This window comes from Stenella coeruleoalba (genome assembly GCF_951394435.1).
Source record: "Stenella coeruleoalba genome assembly, chromosome: 10".
Taxonomy (NCBI): domain Eukaryota; kingdom Metazoa; phylum Chordata; class Mammalia; order Artiodactyla; family Delphinidae; genus Stenella; species Stenella coeruleoalba.
In genome coordinates this window covers 102,885,288-102,903,001 of record NC_137156.1, presented here as the reverse complement: position 1 = coordinate 102,903,001, position 17,714 = coordinate 102,885,288, and the positions used below count along the sequence as shown (strand labels likewise).

The 17,714-nt window shown below is 55.2% G+C and overlaps 2 protein-coding genes across 3 annotated transcripts in view; one reads left to right on the top strand and one right to left on the bottom strand.

The window, feature by feature from the left end:
* Positions 1-7,426, bottom strand: part of EFCC1 (EF-hand and coiled-coil domain containing 1) — a 32,082-nt gene extending 24,656 nt beyond the window's left edge. The window contains exons 1-2 of the mRNA XM_079935660.1: positions 6,618-7,426; positions 4,903-5,189 (exon numbers count right to left, since the gene is read on the bottom strand). Of these exons, the coding sequence (XP_079791786.1) occupies positions 4,903-5,189; positions 6,618-7,313 (983 nt within the window). The 5' untranslated portion in view covers positions 7,314-7,426. The remainder of the gene's footprint in view (positions 1-4,902; positions 5,190-6,617) is intronic.
* Positions 2,819-17,714, top strand: part of CFAP92 (cilia and flagella associated protein 92 (putative)) — a 102,527-nt gene continuing 87,631 nt past the window's right edge. For both annotated transcript variants that reach the window (XM_079935653.1, XM_079935652.1), the window contains exons 1-2: positions 2,819-3,064; positions 16,209-16,504. In XM_079935653.1, coding sequence (XP_079791779.1) covers positions 16,288-16,504 — 217 coding nt within the window. In that variant the 5' untranslated portion in view covers positions 2,819-3,064; positions 16,209-16,287. The remainder of the gene's footprint in view (positions 3,065-16,208; positions 16,505-17,714) is intronic.

The following is a 17,714-nucleotide window of genomic DNA, read 5'->3' as shown; positions in this document are numbered from 1 at the left end:
AGAATCTAGTCACCGGGTGGAGGATGGTTCCCCTCGAAGCAGGATCAGGCCATTGGACCACTCAGGGCTCGCCTGGTGCTGGACTCCCGCACGCCCATGCCCTTTCTGCCAAGACGTTTTTGAGGCTGCATCCATCCATATGCTTGTTGGTCCGTTCACTTGTTCATTCACCATCTTACTGGGAGCCCTGGGCCTGCTGCTGGGCCAAACAACGTCAAGACATCGTGCTTCCCTAGGAGGGCTCACGGGCTGGGCCAGGAGGCCAGTAATCCGGATCCTTTGGGCCCATCCTCCCAGCAGGTCCTGAAGCACTGAGACAGGCGAGGTTGGTGACGGTGCAGAGTGCCCCCAGCTACCCCAAAGCGTTCAGCAGCCTGGGAGAGCTGACTCTGAGACAAGCCTGTCCTGCGCTTAAGCAGGCTTCCTTCCGGGCCCTCCACTCAGAGATTCTCCAGTTGCCACAGGTGGGCTGTTCCCGAGACAAGAAAGGGGATTTGGGCTGTGACTTCCCGAGAGGAGCAAAGGCAGGGGTGTGTGTTATTTAACACACCTGGGATACGTGCTCCCGTGATTCTCCTGGGAGGATCTCAGTCTCAGAGTTCGACAGGGTTGGCTGTGGGTTTGTATATGTTTGGTGGGTAAGTGACTAAAGTTTGGTGAATCAGAGCACCCAATCATCCCGGCCCCCTGATGGGTTCTGGGATGAACATGTTTCCAGGTTTGTCCATTGAGGCTCAGCCTCGCACTCCAGTGGGATAGCTCAGACAAGAGGTGACCTTTCGAGATGTAAGTGCCCCAGAGGCTACCAGGGGAGAGAACTTGCCTGAGAGTGAAGCAGAGCTTCCATATCCTGGTGACATTGTTTGAGTACCTGGATCCAGCCAGGCCTGAAGCTGGACATGCTTAAACTTCACTGAGAGCCAGCTTTTTTAAGCAAGTCAGTTTGAGTCAGGCTTTCTGGCACTCATCTAAGAGACCTGGCTGATAGGAAGAAAGAGAAAACAGAGGAGAGAAAGGTGGAGAGGGTTTGGGTGTAGTTTGGGAGAAGTGACAGGGGAACACTCTAGATGGATGGGGGCAGAGGTTAAATGACACTGTATAAATCGTGACGTCAAGTATTCCAGATGAAACTATTTGCATCATTGCAACGTAATCCGCGTCTTCCCCTATGGATCATCTGTCAGGGTTACTGTGCTCACAAATGTGCTGGGAGGAGGGACTCTCTTGTGCGATTTGGAGGAGTTGAGTCTCCCATCTGGGACGAGGTGGACCCAGGAGACCAGCCGTGGGAAGCAGAAGCTGATGGGGTTGTGGTGGACCGGGTAATCCTCCGCAGACTGGGCTGGCTGGGTGAGCCCAGGGTCTTTGTCCAGCTCCAGGAGGCTGCAGGTCACATTGACATGTGGAATCCTTGTATCTGATCCAGGACTCCCATGGTTCTGAAAGCAGCAGTTGCTCTCTTGGGGCCCCTCTGCACAAAGCATGTTTGTGTCCCAACATGTGCGTTCATGGCCTGTTCCACTCGGGCCCAGGAGACCCTCAGAGGGCAGTGGGCATGCCTGTACCAGTTCTGTGTACCCAGGTATCCGCACAGGGCTTTGTCCATAGAAGGTGCTTAGAAAACGTGGAACGAATACATGAGCGTTTCCAATGGCTTAAATATTTACTGTCTGTTCTCTTAGGTTCCTGGTCAGGATGGTGGATTGAGGTGCTATGGGAAGCTCTCTTTCTATGTACAAACACACAGAAGTGCTGGATAGAATATAACCATTTAAAATAATCCAGTCAAGGTCAAAAACAAAAAGGTAAGATGCCCAGCTTGTGTGGGAAGGGGAGATGGAGCTGAATTGCCCCTGAGGGGTCAGGACTTGGGTTCTGAGGCCCAAGTGGGGAAGGGGCAGGAGACTCTGCGTGCTGAGTGAAGACAGGGAGGCCGCTGCAGGAAGCCCGGGGCCATCCAGGGCCGTCTCATCCGCAGACAGAGGCGAGGAAAACCCTGCTGACTGACCGTGGGATGTTATCCTAAGGAGTGGAGCTCAACTTCTCCCCGCCTGTGTAGTGAGAAACTCTGAGCTAGGAAACGCGTTTAGAAACCAGCCGAGAATCAGGCCCTGGTTGAGGCAGAGGGCGAGCTCCATGACCCTGGAGATCAGGGGGACCCTCCAGGATCCTGGCTTCTGCTAAAGCTAGGCTCACGGGCAGCAACCACAGAGCACACTGGGAACTCATCATCACGACGGGAAGAGCTGGGCAAGCTCGGGGTTACAGCACCCCCAAAGAGACGTGACAGGAGGAGGTTTACCTGAGAAACGGGGAAAGGACTGGGTAGAACCCACAGCAAAGGACTGAGTGGGAGGGAAAAGAAGGTGCAGGTTTGAGAAAGAACTAACTAGAAGTCTGAGCAATGAGGAAGAGAGTTGCTGAGATTGCCCTTGAGGAGGTGGCAGAGAAGGGGAAGGAGGTTTGACTTAGGGTTGGGAAGCTCAGCTGAGCTCTGCATCCATCAAGCTTGGCTATGTGACTAGTGTTCTCAACTGTCCTATCCCCTCCCCTTTCCTTTCTCCAAAGAGGGAGAGGTTTGGGGGCAAGTCAGCCCACAAACCTGCAAGCTCTGACTACAGAAAACGGGGAGAGGAGGTTTGCTTCTGGGGCTGGGTGAGGTTTAGGGACAGGGAAGCGAGTGACAACCATCCCCTAATCACCGTGTGAAGGTCACTCTCTGGTCCTTGGTTTCCTCATTCACTGGGCATCTCCTTTGGAGCCTCTGCAATATCTGCTCCCTTTTTCCTTCCTAAGAGAGCCTCAGGTTTGTTTGGGGCCTCAATATCACCAGACTCTCTTGCAGGTAGGGCCAGCCACGTGACGCAGTTCTGGCCAAGTTGATGGAGGTACAAGTTCTGGCGGGAGAAGGTGGGGGAGCCTCTCCCTGAATAGAATGGCAAAGCTCACTAGAAGAAAATCCTTCCCACCCCCAATATCACTGGTCCTTCTTATGCCTGGACAGCAGACATGAGGCCTGGAGGTGCAGCAGCCATCTTGTAACCATGAGACAGCAACAAAAAAGGTAAAGTGGAAAGACAGAAAGAACACAGGCTGTGGGGGCAGACAGACCTTCCTTTTCCACTTTCTGGCCGTGTGGCCTTGGGTACGTCACTTAACTTCTCGGAGCCTCACTTCCCACAACCTGTAAGATGGGGATAAAACCTCTCCCTTGAACAGTCCTTGTGAGGATTAAATACTGTGTTGAGTATGGATCCACTTTTTCTCCTGTAAAGAGCTATCCCAATGTTTGGAGTTATTTTTACAATCATGCTGTGACAATTACTTTAGAGCAAAAGAAAGAAGAGACCCTTTGTTTCTCCTCTTGGAGAAAGTTCCAAGGCGGGATACGGGCCTCGAGCCAACGGGCCCTGCTCTTTGGCCGATCAGCTATGCAAACAGGAAGTGACTATCCAAACATTTGGAGCTGCAGAAGGCTAGCCCAGAGCCGGCCTCCTCTCTCCACCGTGGTGCGTCCTCGTCTCCCCGCTGGGAGCACCTCAAAAGTCAAGGACGTGGTCCCCCGGATGAGGAACTAGGTTCAGAGCAACCCTTCCGGCTGCCCTGCCCACCAGTCTGGGCCAGACCGCCTGCCTTTCGGGCTGAAGTCGGACGGCAGCCTCTTGCCCGGCTCCCACTGTCTTCTGCCCTTCCCCTCTCCTTCCATCTCTTTGTCACAGCTGTAGCCAGGGTGATTTTTTTGCAGTGCAAGTCTGTTCTGTCGCCCCCTTGCTAGAACTTTCCCATGGCTTCATGCTCTCTCGAGGGAAAGGCCGAAGACCTCATCACAGCCATTGGGGTTGGCCTGGCCTCGGCCTGCCTCTCCAGCTCTACCCCTCCAGCTGCTGTTTTAGCTGCTGGACCGGGCCAAGGCCCCTCCTGCCTCTGCGCTTGGCCCACACTGTTCCCGTTTTCTAGCACGCTCTCCCCCCTCCCCCTCCCTGGCCCATCTCGCCAGGTAACGTCCCACCCTCAGCACTCCACTCCCGGGTCAGGTGTGCAGGCGCTGGCTGAGCCTGCAGCAGGCACGCCGAGGGCCCTGCTCTCCCTGACAGCGGGCAGCCAGCTGTTGCCACACATACGCTCACGTGGGGACCTCACACGCTCACGAGTGCTGCTCAGGGCGAGGACTGCGGAATGTCTTGTTCAGAATGACACCCCCTGTGGCTGGCATAGTCCCTGTGCAGAGCTGGTGCTCAGTAAATGTGGAAGGCAGGCAGGCCGGGTGCCTTGTGGTTTGAAAGGGAGGGAGCTCTGTTTACCGAGCACCTAAGTGAGCCAGGCAGGGCCTCACTGCCTCTTCACAGCCTCCCTGGCAGGCAGGGGCCCCAAGCTCTGTTCCATCCAAGAGGAAACAGGGACTCCGAGGGGGGCCGTGACTTGCCCAAAGTCACACATCTGTCAGAGGCCCTGCCAGGACTTGAACCTTGGTCCCGAGCCCAGCTTCCTACCCTGGTGGAGCTAGCACAAGGGATCACAGCGCATCTGTTTCCTCACCTGGAGAATGGGGACATAACGGTACCTACCTCACAGGTCCGGTGGCTGTGAGGACTCAGTGAGGTTAAGTGCTTAGTCAGGTTAAGTGCTTAGCTCAGAGCCTGGCACACCTTAGGTGCTCGGTAAGTGTTAGCTGTTATCATCTTTGTTATTGCACGGATCAAAGAACAAATAAGAACAAATCTATCCTATTACTCCCAGCGAATAGGCAAACGGAGGGGCTTTATGGGTGAACAGGCCCACGGATGGATGGGTGGGCGAATACCTGAAGACGTGAACAACACGGGGACGAGTTGAGGGGAGGAAAGCGCACCTGAGGTTCAGGAGAACGGGAGCTGATCTGGGGCACCCGGGCCGCCGGCTCACCTGTAGCGCCGCAGCTCGTCCTCCAGCCGCCGCACCCAGCGCTGCAGGCCGGGCACCTGCCGCGCCAGCGCCTCGAGCTCGCGCACGCGCGCCAGGCTGCGCAGCACTGCCTGCCGGGCCTCTTCCGCGCGCCGCCGCACCTCGGCCTGGCCCCGGCGCAGGCGCCCCGCGCGGGCCTCGGCTGCCGTCAGCGCGCCCCGCGCCTGCCGCAGCTCCCGCGCCGCCGCCGCCTCGGGCCCGCCGTGCGCCGCCTCCTGGGCGCCCGCCTGGCTCTTCCAGAGGCCGACCTGCCGGAACAGGGCAGCAGGGCAGGCGGTGAGCGCCTCGCGCCAGACCCCACCCGGCCCAGGGCGCGTGAGCAAAGCAACCCGGCACGTTGCTCGCGCTCGTGCTCGCCGCCCTGGGCCCATCTGAACTCATTTAACCCTCGCCCTAACTCTACCGAGGCGGGAGCTCATGTCACTCCCTTTTAATGGATGCGGGCCACTGAGGCACAAAGCCCATATTCTGTTGTTTGCACAGTTCCAGTGAGTCCCAAACGCCTGCCCTCTTCTCTGTCCGCCTCCGGCCCTCAGGGCACGCCGCTCCCTCGTGCTCCTCCACGCCCTAGACTGGGGAGCCCTCTATGGGCGTTCCCGGCCCTCCTCGCTGTCTGCTGCTAGGCAGCCGCCTCCTTGAGGGTGCGGTTTTCTTCTGTCCTGTTCACTGCTGGGCGTCCGGCGCCTAAAACAGGCCTGGCACACAGTAGGTGCTCAGCAAATACTTGGGGAACTAATGATCCTGGACGATCTTACTCCACACAATGGCAGTACTTTCCCGCCCCGGACTTGGCTTCTCCGATGCCCGCTGGCCGTGGCCCCTGAAATCCGCGCCTTGCACCCCTGCGCACTCCCTGGCCTCTCTCTACCCCTCAGGGCTGTGACGCCGGGCTGTGTGGGGAGCGGGCAGGGCTGCTAGAACGTCAGCTCCCTCCTGGCCTGTGGCCCCTTGGGTCAGAGGCCGTCTGGTCCTCGTCTGACCCCCAGCCCCCCATGGCCTTTGACACACGGCTGGGCACAACGCTCAAGTGCTTTTGACTGAATTGCAGATGCCTGGGCTGGGTCCATGCCTCTCTCAGTGCCTGGCCCCCGCAGCGCTGAGTGGCCAGACCTGCCTGGTCGACAGTGACACTATCTAGCATTGGGACACCAGGCCTGGTCCTGAGGGGGGCCCTCCAATGTTCGTTGAGTGACTGCACCGAGCTGCCTGTGTACCTCGTTAGCTCCTTAAGGGTGCGGACAGGCCTTCCTCACACCTTATCTCCTAGGCCTCCTGGAATCCTGGCACCGCGGAGAGCTCCGGAGGCGTATGTGTGTGAGACTGACCAGGCTTCCTGCGAGGGTCCACGGCTGGGTCAGAGAGGCAGGATGAGATGGGCTGTGTGTGTGTGTTGGCGGAATGGTTTTCTCTGAGGGACTGGAGTTTGGGGGGGCTGGAATGTGTGATGTGAGTAGGGGAGGGGACTAGAGTGTGTTGGAGTGGAATGGGGTGGCTAGGGACAGGATGCAAGTAGGCTGAAGTGGGGAGGGCTGCCCTTCACCCGCCCCCGCGGCGCCCCCCCCCCCCCCCCGTCCTCTTCCTCCGCACAGCAGGGGCTCTGCAGCCAGCCCGCTGTCAAATGCCCCCCACCCCCCGCCCCATTCCGTCGTCACCCTCCGCCCCGGGACCAGGTGCACCTGCAGTGCTAGGCAGCGCGCGTCACTGCTCTGCAGCGCGGCCCGCAGGTCCTCCACCAGCTCACGCAGGCTGCTGTTTTCTTCCTCCAAACGCGCCAGGCGTTCGCTGTCCGGGCCGCCGTCGGAGCCGGGCGTATGGGACGCTCGGCGGCGGCGGCGCGGACGGCGCAGGCGGATCTGCGTCTCGATGTGCTCGCTGAGAGCGCCGCGGGGCAGACGGGGCCCGGCGCGGGTGCCAAAGTAGCCGCAGAGGCGCGCGTGGAACTGGCGGAAGGTGAGCTCAGGCGGCTCGGCGCGCAGTGCCAGGCGCGCCTCCTCCTCCGCATCCGCGTCCCCATCGGTGGCCACCCCAGCGATCACATCCCCGGCGTTCGTGTCTCCCGCGGCTGTATCCCCGGCAGCCTCCCAGGTGGCGGCAGCCTCCTCGGCGCGCAGCCCCAGCACCGCGCAGAGCGCGCGGAAGTCGGCGCGGGGCAGGCGGCCGGCGCCTCGGCAGTCCAGGTGGTGGAAGACCTCCTGTAGATACTGGTCCAGGCCCGTGGCCAGCACCACGATCTCGTTCTCCACGCCTCGGTCCAGCCCGTAGTGGTGCGCCAGGGCGCTCAGCAGCCACTGTGTGCGCCGCGCTGGTCGCTGGTACGGGTCGCCCGCCGCGCCTTCCACGCCGGTCCCCGTGCCCGGGCCGCTGGGCTCCATCGCCGCCAAGCGCCGCTCCTCGGGTCCCTCCGCCCTGCCACTTCCAGGGGCGGCCCCAGAGTTTCTTGAAAGGAGGGGCTTAGCGGTGGCGGTCTGGTTGGAGCGGCGCCGAGGGCCGTGTCCAGCAGCTGCGCTGGCCTGGCAGGGCGTTTGTGTTTTCTCCGGGTTGGCTCTGAGGGGGCTTGGTTAGGGGACCCAGGAGCCCCGAGACCCCCGTGGGGCCACTGCTGACTGGTCTCCCTCCTGATCTCGCTTCTCTCGGTGACCCCTGCACTCTTCTCCCCTCATCACTCCCGGGGCGTCCCTGGCATCCCCTCTTTTCCTCCCATTCCCAGGTCTGTCTGCTTTCAACTCCCCCGCTCTCCACCTAGCTGCGTTGTGCAGAGAGTGTGCCCCGAGACGGGGACAAGGGGTGGGCTCGGGATAGGAAGCTGGGGAGGGCTGGAGGGTGGCCCCCTGGTCCGGTGGCCCCCAGGTCTGTTCCGCGCCCACGCGTCACTCCACCCCTTCTCGCCAGAAAACCTTTCAAGGGTAGCCCCGCAAGCTAGCTGGGGCCGTACTCCCGTAAGTATGGAGAAGCCCCCCTCCCCTTAAATTCAGCGATTGGGTTCCTAAACCCGCTTCTCACTCCACCAGGGCTGGTGCAAAGGGCCTCACGTGGTAACTAGAGCAGAGGAAAACCCAGCTCCGAGAAGTGAGGGGATGCGTTAGGGCCATCCCGCTGGATAGAAGCCGATCTGAGCCGGACCCTTGCTCTCTAAGCTCTGTGTGTGTTGAAGCGGGAGGGGTGGTGGTGGTGGTGGTGGTGGTGTAGGAAAGCCGTGGCCTTCCGTCTTCTCACCCGTTTGTGCCTGGGGAGTGGATTGGCCCTGCGACCGGAATTCCACCTCTGAGCTGGGGTTAGGCTACCAGGTAGCTGTTTGGCCAACACTTCCTCTGGTGCCTTAGAACACCGTTCTGGAAGAGGAAAGAAAAATCAGCCTCTCAGGTGAATGTAAGGCTGCTTTTCCTTTTTTTTTTTTTTTTTTTTTTTGACAAGAGGGGTGTAGAGATGTCCTAACCTGATACCTGCACTGGGAACCCTCATCCAGCCTCGCAGGAGTAAGAGGCAGATTTCTTCAACTGCCTTTGGCTATACGATGGGCAGAATCTGGCCTGTGTACAGCTCTAGGAATTTCAGTGTTAAATCCTGGAATTTGAAAAAGCACTAAAATTCTGTCTCCTCTGCTGCAGTACCCCAGAATAAGCACTTTGTCCATTTGGCAGATTTCTACTCATTCTTGAAGACTGTGCCCACCACTCACCTCTGCCAGGAAGGAGTTAGATGCTTCTCCCCAACCCTTTTGGATGTGCATTTAAAAAAAAATTATTAAAGTGGTAGCAATTTGACAAAACATTTTACATCAACTCCAATGCTTGGCTTCTGCCGTAGAAAAAACACATGTGTACAGGATGTTCATTGCATCGTTGTTTATAATAGCGAGAAACTGGAGACAACATTTTGCCCATTGGTACAGCAGCCGGGATGAATCACCACAAAAGGATGAGAGAAAAAAGCGACAATAACAATAAACCCACACGAAACGGTACTAAATATTTTCTGGGAGGACATGTGTATGTAAGTGCATAGAAAAAGATGGAGGGATTCACAAACGGATTCAGTCGTTATCTCCAGGGGTCGGAGGAGTTTGGCTTTCAGTGTAACATCTCTCTTTTTGACAAAGGAGATGTTTTTGTTTGTTTCTTTTCTCTTTTTCTTTTGGGGGGGAAGACATACTTTATTTGCCATTTACAGACCACAGAGTTCACCCGTTTAAGGTATATTAATAAGTGGTTTCTGGTATATTTATAGAGCATATAACCAGCATCACAATTTCATTTTTAGAACATGCTCATCACTCACCACCACCCCCAAAAAAACCCTTGTACTAGGTAGCCCACCCACTGCTCCAGTTTCCTACCCTCCACTCCCAACTCCCAGCCCTAGGAAACCACTATTTTCTGTTTCTATGGATTTGACTATCTTGGACATTGTGTATCAAACAGAATTATACAATATGTAACCTTTTGTGACTGGCTTCTTTTTGAGAACGTTAACAATAATGTTTTCCAGCGTCAACCAGGTTGTAGCTGGCATGCGGTTCATTCCTTTCTATTGTTGAGTAATATTCCATCGTATGGATGGACCACGTTTTGTTTATCTGTTCATCTGTCGATGGACGCTTGGATCGTTTCCACTTTTTGGCTGTTCTGAGTAATGCTGCTGTAAACATTCACGTAGAAGTTTTTGTGTGTTCATATATTTTCACTTTTCTTGAGCATATACCTAGGGGTGAGGTTGCTGGGTTGTGTAGTAGTTTTTTTTTTTTTTTTTTTGCGGTATGCGGGCCTCTCACTGTTGTGGCCTCTCCCGCTGCAGAGCACAGGCTCTGGACGCGCAGGCTCAATGGCCATGGCTCACGGGCCCAGCCGCTCCGCGGCATGTGGGATCCTCCCGGACCGGGGCACGAACCCGTGTCTCCTGCATCGGCAGGCGGACTCCCAACCACTGTGCCACCAGGGAAGCCCTGTGTGGTAGTTTTATGTTTAACTTTTGAGGGCCTGCCAGGCCATTTTCCAAAGTGGTTGCACCATTTTCGTTCCTACCAGCAGTGTAATTCATGTATTTCTCAATGGGTAAAGGAATACAGATGTTCTCAGTCCTGGACTCCTTCCCTTCCTCCCCTCCAACACCTCCATCTCAGTTCGCGGGGCCTCCAGCCTCCCTCGGCAAATCCCTACCGTCTTGGGTTCTTCTGTCACTTTCGCGCCACATCCGGTCTGTCAGGCCGTGCACCTTCAGAGCTCACCCCCAATCTGACCCCCTCTTCCTGCGCCACTGCTACCCTGGACCAAACCCCCAGCATCTCTCACCTGTATCATTGCAACAGCCTCCTCCCAGGAAGTGCCCTTGAATTCCTACGTCTGTCCTCCACAGCCAGAGGACGCCCTCCTTCGCTCAGCACCCACTGTTATCTCCCTCTCTCAGGGACTAAAGGCCCAGTGTAGTGTGCGCCCGTGTCCCCCGTAACCTCCCTCAATGCCTCCCTCACTGACCTCCTTGCTGTTCTTCTAACTCACCCCAGGGCCTTTGCATCTGCTTCCCCAGATGTTTACAGCCTGCCCCCTCACCTCCAAGTCCCTTGCTCCAGCGTCAGCCCCTCAGTGAGGCCTTCGGTGACATTGCAAGCCCTTTGCGCCCCTAACAGACTCTCTTGCCTGGTGCGTCTGTCTGTCTCCCTGTAACGCACTATCAGCCATGACGGGAGGGACGCTTCCTGTCTGTCCGCTGGGCTTGGTGTCGGGCACACTGAGAGAAGAGCTCCAGCCCCCTTCTGGGTTGCCTGCCCGCAGCTGCTGCCGGGCACAGTGTGGCATGAGGCTCTCCATGTGCTTTCTCTGCCTACAGGTGAGACGTACTTTTTAACTTGTATTTTAAGAAACAGCATTGTACCCCATTGCCACTTGTTTGCAGGCCTGCCACGAGGGCTGAGCTTCACAAGGCCAGAGACCTGGTACCCCCATGCCCAGCACAGGGCCTGGCATTAAGTAGGCACTAATTATGTCATTTTATAGATGTGGACACACTGCATCAGAAGGAAAACTACATGTAGCTGGCATCCCTGGGATTCAAGCATCCTTGTGCCCAGAGATGCTGGAGTCAGCGAGACTCCAGATGTTAGGTTGATTGGACTCCCAGCTGGACCGTAGAAACTTCTAGGCCGGGAGTCCCACCGCCAGGGACGTTGCTGTCTGTACTTAGAACAGGACTCTGGGGACTTCCCTGGTGGTCCAGTGGCTAAGACTCTGCACTCCCAGTGCAGGGGTCCCAGGTCCAATCCCTGGTCAGGGAACTAGAGCCCGCATGCCTGCTGCAACTGAAGATCCCACATACGCCAACGAAGATCCCGCGTGCCGCAACTAAGACCCAGTGCAGCCAAATTAAAAAGAAAAAGAAAAAAAAAAAACGGGACGCTGGAACTTGACTCTGGACTTTTTTTCCCCCCACATCTTTATGGGAGTATAAATGCTTTACAATGTTGTGTTAGTTTCTCCTGTACAGCAAAGTGAAGCAGCGTGTATATACGTATATCCCCATATCCCCTCCCTCTTGTGGCTCTGCAGATGAATCTGATTCAATTTCATGTTAATGCTGAGAGCTGGTGACCCAGGGGAGACTACCCCCGTTGCTGCAGCTGGCCATGGCTTTTGCGGAAGGAATCCTTTGAACAGGAACTTTTCTGGGCCAGTCAGTATCGAAAAGAAAGACTTTAAATATCTTGACGTGGAACCATCGCCTGGCCTCTGCCCCCCGCAGCTCCTTGGGGGCAGGGGAGTCCGGGTTGATAATGGGGCGCTGTCAGGCCTGTCTGTCTGCGGGCAGTGTTACCAGGCGCCTCTGAAATCATCCCGGTTGGACCCACAAGGTTTTTGTTTAAGGCTCAAAGTGAGCAAACTCAGAGGTCTCCTGCGCTTTTGTGTGAGCTGGGGGATGGGTGTGTGTCTGCGTCGGGGAGAGCGGAGAGAAGTGGTTTTTCTGAAGTCAGCTCAGTATTGTTTGAGCCATTCCTAATAGTATATTGTTCACAGTGTCTACAAACAGCCCAGCAAAATGCTAAAGAGCAAAAAAACCATCCCCCCTCGTGCCAACAAGAGAAGAACACAGGGTTCTTTTGATGTATTTGTTTTCAGATGTTTTCCATGCATTTAAGCATGAAAGAACTTTTGGGGGTGGTGAAAACATTCTATATGGGGGTGGTAGTTTCATGGGGGTGGTAGTTTCATGACTGTGTACACCTGTCAAAGCACTTAAAAGGGTGAATTTTACAGGATGTCACTTGTACCTCCTTCAATGTGACATAAAGAAACAAGTTGAAATGCGGCTGTTGGGATCTGTCTCTGCACATCACCCGTCTTCCTAAATGGCTCCGCCATCATTACCATTCCTGGGTAACGTTATTCTCAAAGGCTGGTCCACACTCCCTCTTAGGACTGACCCGGAAGGTGCTTTGTCGTCCCAATAGGTGCACATAGCGGTGGTTTGCAGTTTTTCTCCATTCCAACAACACTGTGAAAGGTTGGCTCTATTTCCTGGGTGCTTTACTGCAGGGCCAAGGAGTGCGGGCATTTTATAAGCTCTTGATGTTGTCAAACTGTTTTTCAGAAAACTTGTGTCATTCTGTACAGTCCCCTGGAGTGTCTGGGATTCTCCGAGAGCCATCAGTTTTAGTGTCAAAGCTTTTACATTTTTAGGAGTCTTGGTTAGTGGATTTGCTTAGTGTTCAGACGCCAAGTTTGACTTCTCTCTATTAAAAATGGGCCTGGGTTAGGCAAAGATTTCTTAGATACAACACCAAACACGTGGTCCAAAAAAAAAGGAAAAAAATCAATACATTGGATCTCATCAAAATTCAGAACTTTTGCACTTCAAAGCGCAGTGATAAAGACGCCCTCAGATGGCTGCGCTCCACGGGGTGCCCCTTTGCAATGTGACTTTGCCCTTCCTCCTGTCGTATTCTGACTTTGCCAGCCCTGAAGCCGTCTTTGCTGAGGGGAGGGGAGACCCGCCCGTCGTGCCTGAGTCTCAGGTGACACACCTTTGCCTTCATTCCATCCCATGATGCCCTGGCTCTTGACCTGGACACTACCTCCCTCAGGGAAGTGGTTCCAGATCTTGGCTATGCAATGGGATCTTGGTGGAGGTGACTTTAACAAACAAGCGTTCTGTTCCAGTTATTTATTATTGCACAACGAATAATCCCCAAATTTACTGGGTTAGGACAGCAGTAACTTACTTTGCTGATAAATCTGCAATTTGCAGAGGGCTTCATGGGGACAGCTGGTTTCTGCTACACATGGTGTCAGCCAGGTGACTCAAAGGCTGGGGGCTGGAATCCCCTGAGGTCTGGCTCTCACATTTTGGGCAGGGAGGCTGGCAGTTGGCCGGGAACCCTGCCGGCTGTTGGCCAGAGCATCTACACGTGGCCTTTCCATGAGGCTGCTTGGGTCTCCTCACAACATGATGCTGGGTTCCTAGAGTGAGCGCCCCAAAGAACAAGGCAGAAGCACATGGAATTTGTATGACCTGGCTTCAGATGTCACCGAGTGTCACTTCCACTCTACTCTGTTGGCTGAGGTGGTCCAAAAGTTCTGTCGGGGTTCAAGGGGGAGGGGACTAGACCCACCACGGGATGTGAAGAGTGTTGACATCACACTGTAAGAAGAGAGGGTGGGAGGGAATCTATTGAGGTGTTTGGAAAATACAATCTATCACCGGTTCCTAAGCCCCACCTCTGGAGAATCAATTCCACAGGTCTGGAGTGAAGCCTCAGGATTGAAGATTTGACATGATCCTGGGTGATTCTCATGCACATCCAGGACCAAGGTTCTTTGGTCTAAGACCTCTCAAGCCTGAGTTCAGGGCCGCCCCACAGGAGACGCTGGGGAGATTGGCTGCTGCCCTTGGTAACAGGGTGATCGAGGACCCTTTGGAGCAAAACCAGCCTCAGGCAGCAGGTGCACCTGACGGGCAGGAGGCCTGCTGTCTGTCCCAGGGAGGGTGGTGTCACTGACCAGCTCTTGTTAATGGGGCCTTTTGGGAGCTGGTGTATCCTAGTAGCCTTTTCCCCTTGCAACCCTGGGTGTGTCTTTTTAGTACTTCCTTGCTTGTGGACGGTAGTCTGCAGGCTGTTGGACAGGGTGTCATGGCACTCAGTGGTGAAACTTGAGTCCTTCTCCCCAGGGGACCTCACTGCCATTTGGAGACTTCCCCTCACAGCTGTTCTTAAGGTTCAGTTTTTTAGACTGATCGAACCTGAGGAATGTTGGAGGGCCCCCGTCAGTGGGAAGTATTCTGGAATACTGGACTACTGTCCCCAGCCCCTGGGGACGGCCTAGGGAGGTGGGCACTGGGTGGGAGGGTGCTTGCGTCCACAGTTTTGCTCTTTGGCCACGGGTAGGTTGTGTCTCATCTCAGAGCCTCAGTTTCTGCAACAGCGAAGTGTGTGTGGAGATTCCGCACCCATTCGCTTGAACAAACTACTGCCCAGGGGCTTGGTACCGGGGTCCCCGTGCGCCACTCCAGCCTCATCATCCCTTCCCTGAACTTGCCACACGTTTTCACTCCACTTGGCCTTTGCATATGCTGTGTCCTCTGCCTGGAATGCCTTCCCTTGCTTTCCTCGCCCGGCAGACCCCACAGTTTCGCTTTTGTCACCTTTTCCGTGAAGCCTGCCCCAACCCGTCCGGGCAGTCGCTTCTGCGATGTGTCCCTCCGCCGCAGCCCCTTTGGTGGTCTGTGGTCTTCTACATCGGGAGCAGCAGCTAGGGGTCCCTTATCTGGGGGTGGGGGGCAGGGTGTCCGTCAGATAGTCTGGCTTTCAATCCAGTGCTGCCGTATACCTGTGTGACCTCAGGCAAATAGCTTCACCTCTCTAAGCCTCGGTTTCCTCATCGCTGAGTTTGGCGCTCATGATGACTAAAAAGAATTCTCGTGATATTTGAAAGACATCAGTGACAGAAGCAGAGTCTGTGCCAGAGAGGATGGGGGGTGGGGTGGGGTCGGGTCATCTGAGTTTGCAGAGCCCGGTGCTTCCTTTGCCTTCATCAAAGAACGGGAGGGGGCCGCTGATGGAGCTGTAGTGGGGGAGCTGGCAATGCCTCTCCCCTGTACTGCAGGTAAGGCTCAGGCGCATAATAGGTGCTCACGTTCAGAGCAGGAATTCCTGAAAGACTGAATGGGGGCTTCCCTGGCGGTCCAGTGGTTAAGACTTCGCCTTCCAATGCAGGGGGTGTGGGTTCGATCCCTGGTCGGGGAGCTATGACGGCACATGCCTCACGGCCAAAAAAACCACAAAAAACCAAAACATAAAAAGCAATATTGTAAAACATTCAGTAAAGACTTAAAAAATGGTCCACATCCAAAAAAAAAAAAAAAGACTGAGTGGATAAGCGAATAACTGAAGGCATAAAGGCAGCTGGTTCTGCATTTGTATACAACTCTCTGCCGGACCTTGTCTGGGCACCTGGCCTGGGACCAGCGAACGAGGCGGGGAGCCCCGCCCCCAGGAGAGGAGCCCCGCCCCGGGGCTGCGGCCACGCGCGTCTCCTAGCAACCGCCAAACATAGCGGCGAGGCGGCTCCTGCGGGCCTCCCTGCCCGGGTGGACGCACCAGGTCCTCTGAGCCTCCTCGGCGAGGAGGCTGTGCAGCTGCTGTGCGAGCTGACCGACGCCGTCGTCTGAGCCCACGCGGCTGCCCAGCGCGTCCGCTCACAGGTGCCGCAGGTACCCCCCCATCCGCCCCGGTCCCCGCTCCAGCTGCGCAGCCCCTTCTTAGCGTTCGCTGGCGTGCGGCGTCCATGGAGGGCGTTCGTGCCCGGAGCCCAGTACTCAGTGCTCGGTCGGGTCTTGCCTCGGGGTCCTCGCCCTCCTTGGCCTCAGCAGGCTCTTGCGCGTGCTGCCCCCAAACCAAGGTCATACTGTGCTTTGGCACAGCTAACCCGAGGCCCTCACCCCCCACCCATTCCCTTGTGATTCTTGGGGAATTGCACTCACCTGGAGCAGGCATTCCAGACGTGCTGAATGATTAACTTTGATCTTGAAAGGAGGAACAGCTGGGGCCGGGAGGACGGGACTCAATTTGGAGACGCTAGCTTTGCTGATTATCACGGTTACTGACGGCATCATTCTCTGAGGTTCATCTAATCTTTATTGAGTGTCCGCTGCGTGCCAGGCAGTGTCTGAGGCCTTGGCTGGTCAGCCCGGAACAGGACAAGGCACGGGGGAGAGGAGGGGGCAGGCAGGGCTTCCCTCCTGGGGGCAGTGGTGGTGATGGCCGTGCCTTTATTTCCTTGCAGCCGGGAGTGCCGGCCGGGGGGGCCGCCCTGCCGCATGTAGCTGCCGGCCTGTGAGTGGGAGGACGAGGACCAGGCGAGCATGAGGACCATGTCCTCCATGGGCAGCTTTTACCAGTCCGGGAGCGAGTGTGAAGTGGAGGAGAACCTGAAGGTTAGGGCCTGGGCCCAGGAGTCGGCCACCGGCTACCAGTGCAGCGGCGAGTCCTCAGAAGGGCCTGCCAGCACCTTCGACTCGGACGTGCCCCACGTTGTCCCCTGCAAGTTCATCATCTCTCTGGCCTTCCCAGTGACTGCGGGTAAGTGTGACAGCAGAGAGGGGGTGTACCAGTGACCTTCTCCCAGGAGTGTAGGGCACCTGTGCTCCCTCAGTAGGGTGGCCAGTGCCAGGAGCAGAGGTCCGGAAAGGAACTGCCACTTTAGGGCCCACTGTGGTCCAGGCAAGGAACAGTTTATGGGCTTCACAGACTCAGTCTTCTCAAAACCCTAAGAAGCAGGTGATGTTATTTCTGCTTTTTGAAAATAAAGAAGTGACGGAGAGGTTAAGGCATTTCCCCCGCCCATAAGCTGGTTGTGCATCATCTAATTCCTTGTTTAAATACAGACTCTCAGATTATTGGATCAAAATCTCTGAGTGCAAAGGTAATCAGCTACTACCCAAAACCGCTGTGTAACAAATACAAACAACTCCCCATTTCATTGGCTTCAAACAGAAATCCCTGTCCTGGGTGAGCAGGCCAGCTGATCTAGGCTGGGCTTCCTGCAGTAGCTCTGCCCTGCTTCTGTCTCTGTCATCCTCCTCTCGGATGATGGGCAACCCAGATGCATTCCTGTCATGGAAAGGCAGGGCACAAAAGAGGGCAAGCCCAGTCACCCCAGCACTCTTCAGGTCTTTGGACACCTCCCACCTGCAGGCATTTTATTGGCCAAAGCAAGGCACATGGTTGAACCCCAAGATTAAGGGCAGAGAAAAGTACTCCACTTTTTTTAAGGTGGACTGTCTTTTTTTATATCAGCTTTTTAATTGAAATATAGTTAATTTACAATGTTGTCTTAGTTTCAAGTGTACAGCAAAGTGATTCAGTCATATATGTTCTTTTTCAGATTCTTTTCCATTGTAGGTTATTAGAAGATATGGAGTATAGCTCCCTGTGCTATAGAGTAGGTCTTTGTTGTTTATCTATTTTATATATAGTGGTGTGTATATGTTAATCCCAACCTCCTAATTTATCTCCCCTCCCCTACTATCCCTTTTGGTAACCATACGTTTGTTTTCTATGTCTGTGAGTCTATTTCTGTTTTGTAAATAAATTCATTTGTTTCATTTTTTAGGTTCTGCATCTAAGTGATATATAATATTCGTTTTTGTCTGACTTACTTCACTTAGTATGATAATCTCTAGGTCCATCCATGTTTCAGCAAATGGCATGATTTCATTCTTTTCATGGCTGAGTAATATTCCATTGTGTATATGTACCACATCTTCTTTATCCATTCTTCTGTCGATGG